At 41.1% G+C, this 12,403-nt stretch overlaps 1 protein-coding gene across 1 annotated transcript; it reads left to right on the top strand.

Moving 5' to 3' along the window:
- The first annotated feature begins 5,793 nt into the window (after positions 1-5,793).
- Positions 5,794-10,578, top strand: col10a1a (collagen, type X, alpha 1a). Its single transcript, XM_034123173.1, has 3 exons — positions 5,794-5,883; positions 6,258-6,402; positions 8,112-10,578. The coding sequence occupies exons 1-3, from the start codon at positions 5,878-5,880 to the stop codon at positions 9,944-9,946; spliced, it is 1,986 nt and encodes a 661-aa protein (XP_033979064.1). The 5' UTR covers positions 5,794-5,877; the 3' UTR covers positions 9,947-10,578.
- The last annotated feature ends 1,825 nt before the right edge of the window (positions 10,579-12,403 follow it).

Below are 12,403 nucleotides of genomic sequence, written 5' to 3'. Positions count from 1 at the left end.
ACCACACCTGATCCAGACTGGACCCCGACATTGTTAGGGACATACTGTACGTTAAACTGCAGCTAACTTCCTGTGGTCATGTCTGTATACACAAACAGCATGAACAGAGATATGTTTAGCTCCAACACTTATTTTGAGGCAGACACAGCTGGAACAAAATACAGTGGAGAGAAACAACACTTGTTTTGTCTCTCCGCAAGTCATTATGGTGCAGCGCTAACTATCTGCTCCAGAAGGTGAGGTGACATTTGTGTTGTACAAACATTGTTTCTCGGATGTCACCCTGTGTCTAGGCATAGAAAGCGCCATTTCCCCCCGCACAACATGCAAAGTCAAATGTAATTATGAACTGACAAGTCAAATATAAATCCACCTCTGCCTGATGCAGTTTACTCTGCACTCAGAGAGCTGGGCGTTTCCATCCTCCCATCTTTCACAAAGACGTCACAGACAGGTTTTCTTAGCATGTGTTGTGAAATGGCTGACGCTGCTTGATACAGACAGTGAAACCTGGAATTTACGCAGGCTCGATGTAGCGGATTAGTCATTATCCTTAAATACAGGACTCCGCCACCTACACTTAAGCGCTGAAAATCCCATTAAGGTGGTTTTATTTAACTTTGATATCTTAAAATGATCCCACAATAAGCAGTTTGTCTTCTGTTTGACGGGGGTTGTGTGTTCCCCTTTGAAGAGATCATTCCAGAGAATGGTGGAAAGTTATCATGTCATGAATAAAAAGCAGAGATGGAAAACTAAACAAGAATAAAGACGATATCTGTATTGTTCTGACCTTTTTACCTCTGTAGTACATTGTGTCCACAAGTGCTGTTTTGCAGCACTGTGACCTCATAATCTGTCTGGCTGAGTAAGTCTAGCCAAATTACTTTTTGGATGCTGCAACTCAGAAACTCAGATTTTCTCAGCTAAAGAAAGACAAAAAATGTTGCTTCAAACCAGCAGCTGAGTCAGACCTTTCTCACAGTCGAAAATAAATCCACACGTACGTAAGTGTTGAAACAAGTTCCTGCTGTCAGAAGTGAGTGGGACCAAGATATCCAACTCCACAATTTTATGAGTTAACACAATAAAAAAGTAAGATTTGTCAACATTTAAGTAGTTGTTTGTTAAACCTTATGAATACATGCATGGTAATTGTGCTTCATATTTACACCTACATACAACCGTCGCTCTCTCATCCATCCCCCATACTTTCCTACATCTCTGGGGTTTCAAACGTGACCTCCGAGAGATCATCCCTCATCCCTAAGGTAACCACCACTGCCATTTCTCAGTTACTTTTACACTTCCGGCTCTTTTTGGGTGCATGTTTGTTTTCAGGACCCTGTAATTTCCCCACCAATCACTCACAAGGGCCCCCGTCAAGTCTGCCATTCATAAAGTTTAAAGTAGCTCTTAGTGGTCCGTGGAGTTTATTGAAACATTACATTTGTATCCCAGTCGTGATGGGGTATCTTTAGCCGTTGCTTGACTCACGTGCTCGGCCGGGTTCCCTTACATCAACCGCCAATTATGTTCTCCTCTTGGGTGTGGGTTGAGCCTCGGTCGGCATGGCGAAGAAACCAGAAACAGCAATTCCTAGGCAGTGGAGCGAACAAAAACAGACAAAATACGAGAATGTTCCTTTTAAACACTATTATCATTGCAAAGTACAAGCACAAACATCACAAACATTGCCAGTAAGAGCGCCCAGCAGTCTTCCCTGATGAATTTAGTTAAATGCACTGACTTTTATTAGCTGCGGACGAGGCCTTTACAACAAGCAGGACCTCACAATGCCAGATCCTGTCCTCTGCAGAGGTCAAAGAAAATCTGCCCTATCAGAACTTGTGAAGCTTATTTTTAAGATTCAATCTATTTCTGTAGAGGATGATAAAACAAAACCTGTTGTTATCCTTCTAAACAGGCACCAGTGGTTTCTATTTTACAAGCAATACCACAGTTTCCTAATCAAAAGTACATGTATTAGCATGGAAATATACTAAAAGTACCAAGTATGCATTATGCCAAATACCCATTTCAGAATAAAACATTACATGATTGCAGTTATGATGCATCCTAATTGGAACAGGTGAAGGTGGTGCAAGTTGTACTTACTTTATGTACTGTTGGCAGGGCTATGATGATCTGCTTATCTCTCAATATTATACTATTACAACACTTGGGAGCCGATATGATATCGATTGCAATTTTTAAGTATTCTGTATCAACAGTTTTTGCTGTATAAAATGTATATATATATATATATTAATTGTTTTCTCTATGGGAACATCATACAGTTCTAGAAAACTTTAGTTGGAAATATTTTTCTAATTGATACTATAAAATGGATATTTGTAGCATATGTGTAGTCCAAAAGTCAAATTTACTAGTCATTTTGAGAAAATAATGTGTTTGACTATATCTCAAGTTTTCTAACATCTATGGCATCTAACAGCTGTATTGTCTCAGGGTTAGGGTTGGAAATGACTTGAGGTTTGATACATTTATTAAAAAGTACAATATTTGCCTCTTAATTTATTGGTATGTATAAAGTAACATAAAATGTAAAGACTCCTCAAAGTTGAACTGAAATATAGTACTTAAGTAAATGTACTTAGTTACTTTCCACTTTAACAAAGAAATCACATAAAACTACATTTGAAATCTGTGATCCTGAAACAACAACTGTGCAGTGTTGAGTTCTTTCAGTGACTTTGGGTGTGTCATGTTCATGATAAGCCATTTTCTTATTTTTCCAAATGCTGTAAAAGGGTTTTATGTCAGATCAAGTATATGAAGTGACATGAAACTGTAAGCGTGTTTTACAGTGAGCGTCTGTCCACAATATAAGAGCACAGCGACGTCACCGCCTTAAGCTCGAAGGCTGTTAACCTAATTCCTAATGGTTATTACAATAAAGCCTGCCGACCACATCAAGCCGCTGGGGTGCGGTAATGACTTACGCAGAGAGAGAGAGAGCTCTGCATGCACACAGCCTTCAATTTTGCCACTATAAGAACAAGGACACAGAGTCTTTTGCAAATGTGTGCAGTGGCGTGTTTACCAAATAAAAGAATGTTGAAAAGGTGATAAACAACATCCAAATTACAATGTTAATTAAAGTCTTCCTCACGCCAAAGTATACTGGTTCCAAAGCTCAGCAAATGTTTCTGCCTCTTCTCAGGCGCACATGCAGATTGCTGATGGATGATTGTCCTCAGAACACTGGAATGAAAACTTAAAAGCTCTTCTGCAGTGGTTAAGTGTTTGAATAAACTGAAATTAACTTAAATTAAAACCGTATAAAATCCTAACTCCACCCTCTCTTGCTCTGTCATTTCATCTACATTTGACTACAACTGGCATAGCTGAGGTTCCTCTTGAAGAATAAGCATCCAGAGATTTTTTTAATAATTTAGTTTGCTAAAAGATGTCAAAACTAGTGGCACAGAGAAAGCATTTTGTGGCAGTAACTAGCTAGGAGGAAACCTCAGCTTTAGAAAATTACAAAAAAGGAAAAACCATGTGCAATAAAAAAAGATTATGGCTTTCATTTATGATATTGAAAACAAAAGTCATGCTCTTTGTGCTTGAATTGCATGTGAAGAACATTAAAAGTGAATTTTCTTTAACATCCCAGAGCCTCAGGTAGTCAGTCTGCACCTTTGCTTTGAGCTTTGGCTCCTGTCTCGGTTTTTTGCAGAATTTCAAACATTTGGAAATGAACATCACAAATTATGTTGTGTTTTATTTGACAGGAAAAGCAAACTTAAACAATGCTTGCCAAAAATGATTAAGTGCCATAAACCTATGAAGGTAGCACTTTGTAAAATTGCAGATAATTTGGTCTAATTGACAGAAAAAAAGGGGGTTCAAACAAGTTCCATGTGCTACAATATTTAATTATAGTCCTGGTGAAAGACGCCTGTCAGTCGCGTGTTGTACAAATGCCTCAAATAGAAACTTTGTGAAGGCCTCAATCAGGCAACATGCTATCACCATTTTTGCAAATACACACACGGTGTCAGCAATATATACTCACTGTATATACACTATAAGAACACAGGAAGGTTCCATAAATAGTCTTGTGTTCAGGAAGATTCTGGGATGGGACACAGAGTCGGCCCCCCTTCACATCATTTATGGCTACTTGTGTGTTTGAGAACATGTGATTATTTGGGTGTATACATTTCCTATGTGGCCAGGCTGAAATTGAGAAATTACAGTTGGAGGATCTCAAGTAAGCAAGGCAAGGTGGAGGGTGAGGGGGAGGATAATACTGGGGGATGAAGCGCTGATTGAGGAAATACAACATCATGACAGAAACTAGCTGTAATTGTAGGAATAGTCCTGAAACCTCTGATGATGTATACGAAATGAGAAGTCCAAAAATAACAATTGACCACAGGGCCATGGCCCCCTTCCCTGCTGCAGTATCACTCCATAGAGAGGTGCCGTACTACAGTAAAACCTGCCCTCTGGTGTCCAAACACCCACACTGCATATGAGGGCTGTTGCACACTGGGCTGCATTCACAAGACTGCTCAGAAACAAGACCAAATGTCTTTTCCATTTGCTCCTTATATAGTTTTATTAGCTGTTTTGAGGGTGAAACACTTACAAAAATACACAACTTAAGAAAAGTGTTCATCCTGAAATAGAGACTGAAATCAAGGCCACTCTGTCCATTCGCCACAATGACAAGCGGACCAAATAATACCCAGCATATGTACATAAATAGATATATCAGTCAAAGTCAAAGTCAACTTTATTGTCAATCTCAAAATATGTTTGTACACACAGAAAGATCGAAACCCTAACCCTAACCGTTTCCCACAGTCCCAAGGTATAACAAACACACATTAAAATACGAGAACACTCAATAATTGCAAAAAAAACACAAAATATCCGTTTACTTCAAGTAAGCAGGATATATATATATAAAAAAAGATGATGTAGCCTACATAGTGCAAATGAGAGTGCAAAAATGTCCATGCAGCGTAAAAGTGACTGGTGCTGGATTTGTTGTATCTGTGTGTGGGGGGGGTGAAGTGGAAAAACGATATATGTAAATGCCCCAAATGATACTTCAGGAGTAAACATAATAATTTTTTCTTCAACCTATGATGACTTAAATCTTTAGTATCTTTCATGGACAACCTTTCCGCACCATTTCCCTTGTTTACCTTATCATGGCAGACTTGGAGGTGCCCAGACAGTCAGGAAAGGTAAAGGCTCGTTTGTGGCAGCCGGCTGGACAAGATGTATATTTGCAGATGAGTCTGCTAGGGTATATTCTCAATGCAAGCTTTGTGAAGCCACACAGGTGCCACTCTAATCTGGTGCTGTTTTTGCATTTTGACTATTTTAAGAGGTTGTCATATTTAAACAGGACGTCCTATAAGCCCTCAGAAATATAAATAAATCCTGAATACAAAATGAAATGTGTAGAAACAGTAAATAAGTATATAAAGATTTAAAGATGATTTGTGTATTCTACCTTCAAAATGTGTGCTTTGTTGTTTTATGTGTTCTTTATTTATGTGATTCTTGTGCTTTGATTACTTTCTAGTTCAGAGGAAGACTGAAATAAGTGATAATCATGTGTCTGGATATTCAAGACATGGAGGCACCCTGATGTGACATGCCGGCTTTGGGCAGATCTGTCTTCTAATTACAGCCTAGCTCTGAGGAGGGAGGTGCTTGCACAGTGGGGGCCTTTTTTTTGTAATGATGCGAGGAGTAGATATAGTATAAATACTGACATCATTGTACTAGAGAGCAGCATATCCTCAGTTGTGCTCCTACTCTAAGGATATACAGCAGTACCAGCAGTTCTTCTGGTGCTGAATACATTGATTTTACCCCCATTGGATGCTGGTAAGTGTGTTTTCCCTTCTTCTCTAAACTGCTCTGTATCTGGAGAAGTGTTGTCATCTTTTAGGTTTTGACTAGGCCTTGAGTATGTCTCTATGGCATGGAAGCAGGTTCTGGCTGGCTTTGAGCATCATCTGGGTTTTTTAAAGAGCCCTTAAGGATGCTCTGCTCAGAACACAAACTCATTTGCACCATGTTACTCTTAGTTATCTTATCTTACTGGTGTCCATAGTGTTTCTGTAAAGATGTTTAGTCTGTGTACCTAGCTAAGAAAGTTGTAAAGATCTGTAAAATAACTCAAAACTAGATAGAAAGTTTGCTAACACTTTGTACCTTGAGAGTTTTGTGCTAAATGTTTCCTTTTCCCCCCCATGCAGATCATACTTTGCAAGATGGACATAAGAGTAGCAAGCATCTTCCTGCTCATGGTGGCTTTTGCAGCTGCCCATGGAGAACGCTATGTGGTGAAGAAATTGGTGAAGGCCGCCCCTCAGTACCAGCCCTACTCTGTGAAGAGCCAAGGTAAGAAAAACACAGTCTGCTGCTTTCTATAGCATATGTGTTTGACAATACACAATGCTAGCATTTCTCCTGATGTAGTATAGTTTGTCCCTCCAAAAGTTGCTTCTAAAGTGTGATGTTCTTCTCTAAAGTCAAAATGTACTCAAGCAACATTTCAAGACTTACCTGTAATCTTCAGCTTGTAAATGTGCATCTTAGTTGTAGAAAATAGGAGCAGCACAAACAGCCAAACAGATGCTGGCCACAGCCGGCTGCACTTTGCTTTGAAAAGTAAACTCCACCTTGCTCTGAAACTGCTCTGTGCTCTGATTGGATGCAGCAGTGCTCATGCCTCTCCAATCACAGCGCACATTCAGATCTAAGATTTGAATAACAAGGCTTATTTACTCAGTGCAGACCTTTGGGGTTTTCTGCTATAAGAAGTCATAGGATTAGATGCATGCATCTAACTGTGTGTGTTTTGAGGATTTCTATAGTTTTAATGCAGTTACACTATCACCATTTTTGAGTGAAATTACAGAATTTCTTATTTTTTGGAGACTGCCTTAGTTAACTCAGGTACAACATGTTCATTGATCAGCAATATATATGAATTACTTCCAGAGCATATATCCATGATACTACTGTTCAATACTTTAAGCCTGTGAGATAAAACAATGTTTCTCATTTTAGTCATTTTAGCTGTTGATGTTGAATGTTCATATGCTTTGAGACACTCATGCTAGTCAATGCACACTTCAGCTCATTTCAACCAAAACCTTATTTTGCTTTTCTAAAGATGATTTACATTTCAAGTATATTTAGAGATTTACTGCACATTACAAATCTTAATTATGGTGTGGCCTTGAATGCTGGCTATAAAATATGAAATGTTACTTTTGCGTGAATCAATATACTATTTTTATTTGACAAAGTAGCTGTTAGTGAATTATTTTTAGTTTGATACTAGCAATTACAGTTCAGTCACCCAGCAGTGTGGTTTGTTTGGGTGTGCCTTCCTCACACAGAAGTAGAAACATCTGTTTGGTTTTGCCAAACTGAGCTACAGTTAGCCGGGGAGAGAGCCTTTGATACTCAAACACATGTTACCACATTAAGGCAGCACATAAAAAAGGTTCCCTCTCATTTAAACCTCACTGTTTGACAAACAAGTCCCAATCTGTCCCTTAAAGCTAATAGTTAAATAACCAATTAACACATAATTTAAAACAAATTATAAAATGTTGCGAAGAAAGCAGAGGCAGATATCTACATTTACTATGAAGGATTTGCAAGTTTATAATTTATATAATAAACCGTATAAAACGGCACCAGCATATCAGAGACATGCAGTCAAACCTCTAAACTACAAGATGAACTAAAACAACAACCTAAAGGTTTTCTAGGAAGAAAAAAAAGCCTCTTTAAATATAATACTACTGAATATGGAACAAGATACTACTTATACTTCATACTCACACACACTCAGACCTGAGAGCTGGCCACTACATCCATGTTTCTGTACTTTTTGTCATTTCCCCCAGTTTTCTAAGATATTATTGTTCAAATGATGCACACACTATAGGCATATATTTCCAGAACAAAGTCATTAAAATAAGAGATTTTGAAATGTACTCTTAAAGTATTGTTTAGAGTTGTACCTGTAAGTCATTTTTTTTACTGTTCTTCTTTCTGTTGGTACTGATTATGGACTGTTTCATTATTCACAGTGGTGTCAGTGGCAGGTGAGCCTGGAGCCCCAGGTGAGCCCGGCCCTGAGGGACCTGAGGGACCTGCTGGCCCCCCAGGTGAGAGTGCTGTCGGTCTGCCTGGAGCCGAAGGACCTGGTGGAGCCCCTGGAGCTCCTGGTCGCTCCATTGCTGGCAAACCTGGTTCCCCAGGTGGATCTGGAAAACCTGGCAGCAACGGACTTCCTGGTGACAAGGGAGACACCGGAGCCGCTGGCGCTCAAGGACCAAGGGGAGGCGCTGGATCCTCCGGAAGCCCTGGACCTGCTGGCCTCTCTGCTACTGGCAAGCCTGGACCTTCAGGTCTTCCTGGACAAATGGGACCCAGAGGAGCGTCTGGTCTGAAAGGACATCCAGGTGTACCTGGCCTGCCAGGTTCTAAGGGTGATAGAGGGGTGGGAGTTCAAGGAGCTCAGGGTGAGACAGGGCTCGAAGGAGCTGTGGGCGCACCTGGACAACCAGGTGAGGCCGGTGTTGGAAAGCCAGGAAGAAATGGTATGGCAGGTGAGCCAGGAAAGTCAGGTAGCTCAGGTAGGGATGGTGCCGCAGGTCCCATGGGAGCACAGGGACCCAAGGGACACACTGGTGCCACAGGTGTAGGTATGCCAGGTAAATCAGGTGATAACGGTGCCCCAGGTATGCCTGGTGCAGGTGGCCCTAAAGGCCACCAGGGACCTGCTGGAGCAACTGGTGCCCCTGGAGTCCCCGGATATGGAAAGCCAGGATCTAATGGAGAGAAGGGAGAGAGGGGATTTACAGGTGCCAGCGGGTCCACAGGTGCCAAGGGTGAGAAAGGTCCATCAGGATATACTGGTGCTACTGGTGCCACTGGACCAATTGGTTCCGTTGGACCTCAGGGTGCAACTGGTTTCACAGGTGAGCATGGCGCTGTTGGCTCCAAAGGTGACACAGGTGTGACTGGAGCTCAGGGAATTAAGGGAAACAAGGGAGATCAGGGAGCACAGGGCTTTGCAGGCAAGCAGGGTTATCCAGGCGCAGCTGGTCCTCCTGGACCCAGAGGAGCCTCTGGACTCACAGGTGACAAAGGTCATACAGGTGGCCCAGGTACCCCAGGTTCTCCTGGTATTCCAGGCCCTGCTGGACCCAAAGGTCATCCCGGTCGTGCTGGTGAGTCGGGTGCCTCTGGTTCTGATGGTGCTTCAGGTGTCAGAGGACCTTCTGGTCCTCAGGGTCCTTCTGGTGCTTCTGGCCTTAAGGGACACCCAGGTCTGCCTGGTCCTTCTGGCCCTGCAGGTTTGTCTGCCAAGGGTGTCCCTGGACCCCAGGGTCCCCCTGGTATGCCCGGTGATAATGGTGTTGATGGAGAGGCTGGCCCTGCTGGTCCCGCTGGTGCTCCTGGTGCTCCTGGTGAGATTATGTTTGAGAAAGGCATGGGAATGGGTGAGATTATGGTCAAGTCCCCTATGTCTGCTTTCACTGCATCTCTGATCACCCCCTACCCTCCTTCTGGCAGCCCTATCAAGTTTGACCAGATTGTGTACAATGCTGAGAACCACTATGACCCTGAGTCTGGCATTTTCACTTGCACAGTTCCTGGAGTTTACTATTTCTCCTACAACATCCATGTTAATGGAGCTCATGCTCTGGTGGGTCTGTACAAGAACGGCCAGCCTGTTATGTTCTCTTATGATGAGTACAACAAGGGCTTCCTGGACCAGATGTCCGGTAGTGCTGTCCTCCTGCTCGATCAGCAAGACACAGTCTTCCTCCAGATCCCCGATGAGGAGGCCAATGGTGTGTTTGCCGCCGACAATGTGCACTGCTCTTTCTCTGGGTTCCTCATTGCCTCAACGTGATACGTTGATTTAGTAGTTGCCAAAATCCAACCAACTTAATTTGTGATCTATTTCTCAAACTAAAGTAAACTCCCTGTTAAAATGTTTCTCAACCAAACAGACAGGTAGTTCACCCTTCTTTGAGGAATAGTTGCATTTCAACTTGAAAACTACAAAAAAAATAGGTGCTTAGAAGAAGGAAAACTAATTTATGAAAACAGGTGATCAGGGATGGGGGGGAAGTAATCCACAAAGTTACCAGTGAGCTTCTGTAATGGAGACAGCATGTGAAATGGAGGTGTTATAAATGTGTTGTGTCCTGACTTTTATTTTTCCACTCTTTTCCTTTAATACTGGTGATACCTAATTTACTGTTTGTCTGTTTTTTCCTTTTTTGTACCTCCTAGTTTTGTTTGTGTGACCAAAAATCTTAAGTAAACAAATACTTTCTGTGTAACATGTTGACATGTAACTCTTATCCTTGTATGTGACTTGAATATTGTGAAATGGTAATGGTCAAATTGACCGTTATAAGGAAATATGTCACCAGAATACTGTCAGACAAACACAACTACCAGCAACATCGTTATATCCCTGAACATGCATTATGTCGTGTAAAGCATAATGACCTAAATAAAAGTTGTCTAAACCAATGTTTTGTCTCAGGAGCACTTTTTCAAATACTGGTTTATTTTCAGAACATTCTATAAACAACATATTTGGAAGTGGGCTACATATTAGATAATACCAAATATCCTGAATGGATCTCATACATTATAAACTGAATATTCTGTCGGAAAAATAATTCCAAGTAGATCCAGGCTCAAGGGAACCAGGTCATTCATCTGCAAAGAAAAGTTCACCTTCTGCCTAATGCATTGGGGTCAAAGGTCACCAAAAAGTAATTGCCCTTTAGGCTGGTACAGTAGGGGTTCAGTGTCTCGATCAAGAACACTTTAGCAGGGATGGATGTTTTCTACTCTGGAGAAAATGTGTCCAATTTAAGGCACAATGGCTTGTGTGCTTAATTTTCCATCTGGCTATCGCTTATGTTAGCACTAAAGTGCAAACTAAGATTAAATCGAGCCTATTAGCCTTCATGTACAGCCCTGGATTGGGTTAGGGTTCATATTATATTATAATTATAGGAATACAAATTATCTGGTTTCCAAATTCAATTGTTCCAAGTTCTGCATAAAATAATTACTGCCAAGATATAAAAGGAAAACAAAACAGTCAAAATAAACTTATAATGGATGCTAGCAGATTAGCTACTGTACATATCCACACACACTCAGCACAGCAATGTATAAGATATACTGAACTGTTAAACTCTCTCAGATGTAGCATCTAGATCCTTTATAAGTAAGTACAAATACAAACATACCAACTTTATCCAATGTTTCAGTAAATGTATTATAATCTGCAAGTATCATCAATAGAAATGCAGAATACACTCTTATTATTTTCATTACTGATGTTAGCACTTATAATGTTATATGCTTTCATGTTGCACTTTTGATTCCAGAAAAGGAAATAGCTTAATTGCAGGTGCATGTAGCCGAGGTCAAAGGTCTTATCATAGCTTAGACAATCAATCAATCAATCAATCAATGTTTATTTATATAGCCCAATATCACAAATGTTACATTTGTCTCAGTGGACTTCACAGTTTGTACAGAATATCAGTATGACAATACGACACCCTCTGTCCTTAGACCCTTACATCGTACAAGGAAAAACTTCCGGAGAAAATCCACAGTTTAAAGGGGGAAAATGGGAGAAACCTCAGGGAGAGCAACAGAGGAGGGATCCCTCTCCCAGGACGGACAGATGTGCAATAGATGCCGTGTGTAAATTGAAAAGATAATACATTTGCAACATAGGTAGTCCAAATGTTTGGAAATGCATGTGTCTATAATAAGAAGATGAATCCACGAGGATATCCATCCAGGACTTATGATCCAGGACCACAGCAGCAGGCACATCCACGACTCAAGACAACAGTTTAAACTGTAGCAAGACCTATGTTTTGTATGTGGAAACTGCGAAGTAACCAGTTATTTAATCTGTAAAATAAATGCAGATTCAAATGTTTTCCATTTGAAATGTAATGGAGTAGAAGTACGAAACATATAATAAAGAAATCTCTAAAATGCATTTAAACGAGAACGTCCCACCACTGGTCTGGTCCTGAAGCTAGAAGGATGAGTATCATAAAGTATCAATTTCTCCCTAACAATGGCTACTGGTTGCCTTCTTGCCAGCCAAGGTTTACAAAATCTACTCTACCGTGCAAGTCTGAATATGGGTGTGCTGAAAATATTTTGCATGTGGGATGAGGGACAGGGATGGTCCTCTGGCAGGGCAGCGGGTGTTTGATCTTCCCTATAGAGAGAGCGAGGCGGTGGTTAGGTGAGGGGCCCGAGGCACAGAAAAGAGAGGAAGCTGGTTGAAGGAAACCACTTGGGAGTGCCA

Source organism: Trematomus bernacchii, unplaced genomic scaffold (genome assembly GCF_902827165.1).
Source record: "Trematomus bernacchii unplaced genomic scaffold, fTreBer1.1, whole genome shotgun sequence".
NCBI classification, from domain to species: Eukaryota; Metazoa; Chordata; class Actinopteri; order Perciformes; family Nototheniidae; genus Trematomus; species Trematomus bernacchii.
The sequence above is the reverse complement of the archived record's forward strand: the minus strand, read 5'-3'. Positions and strand labels throughout refer to the sequence as shown.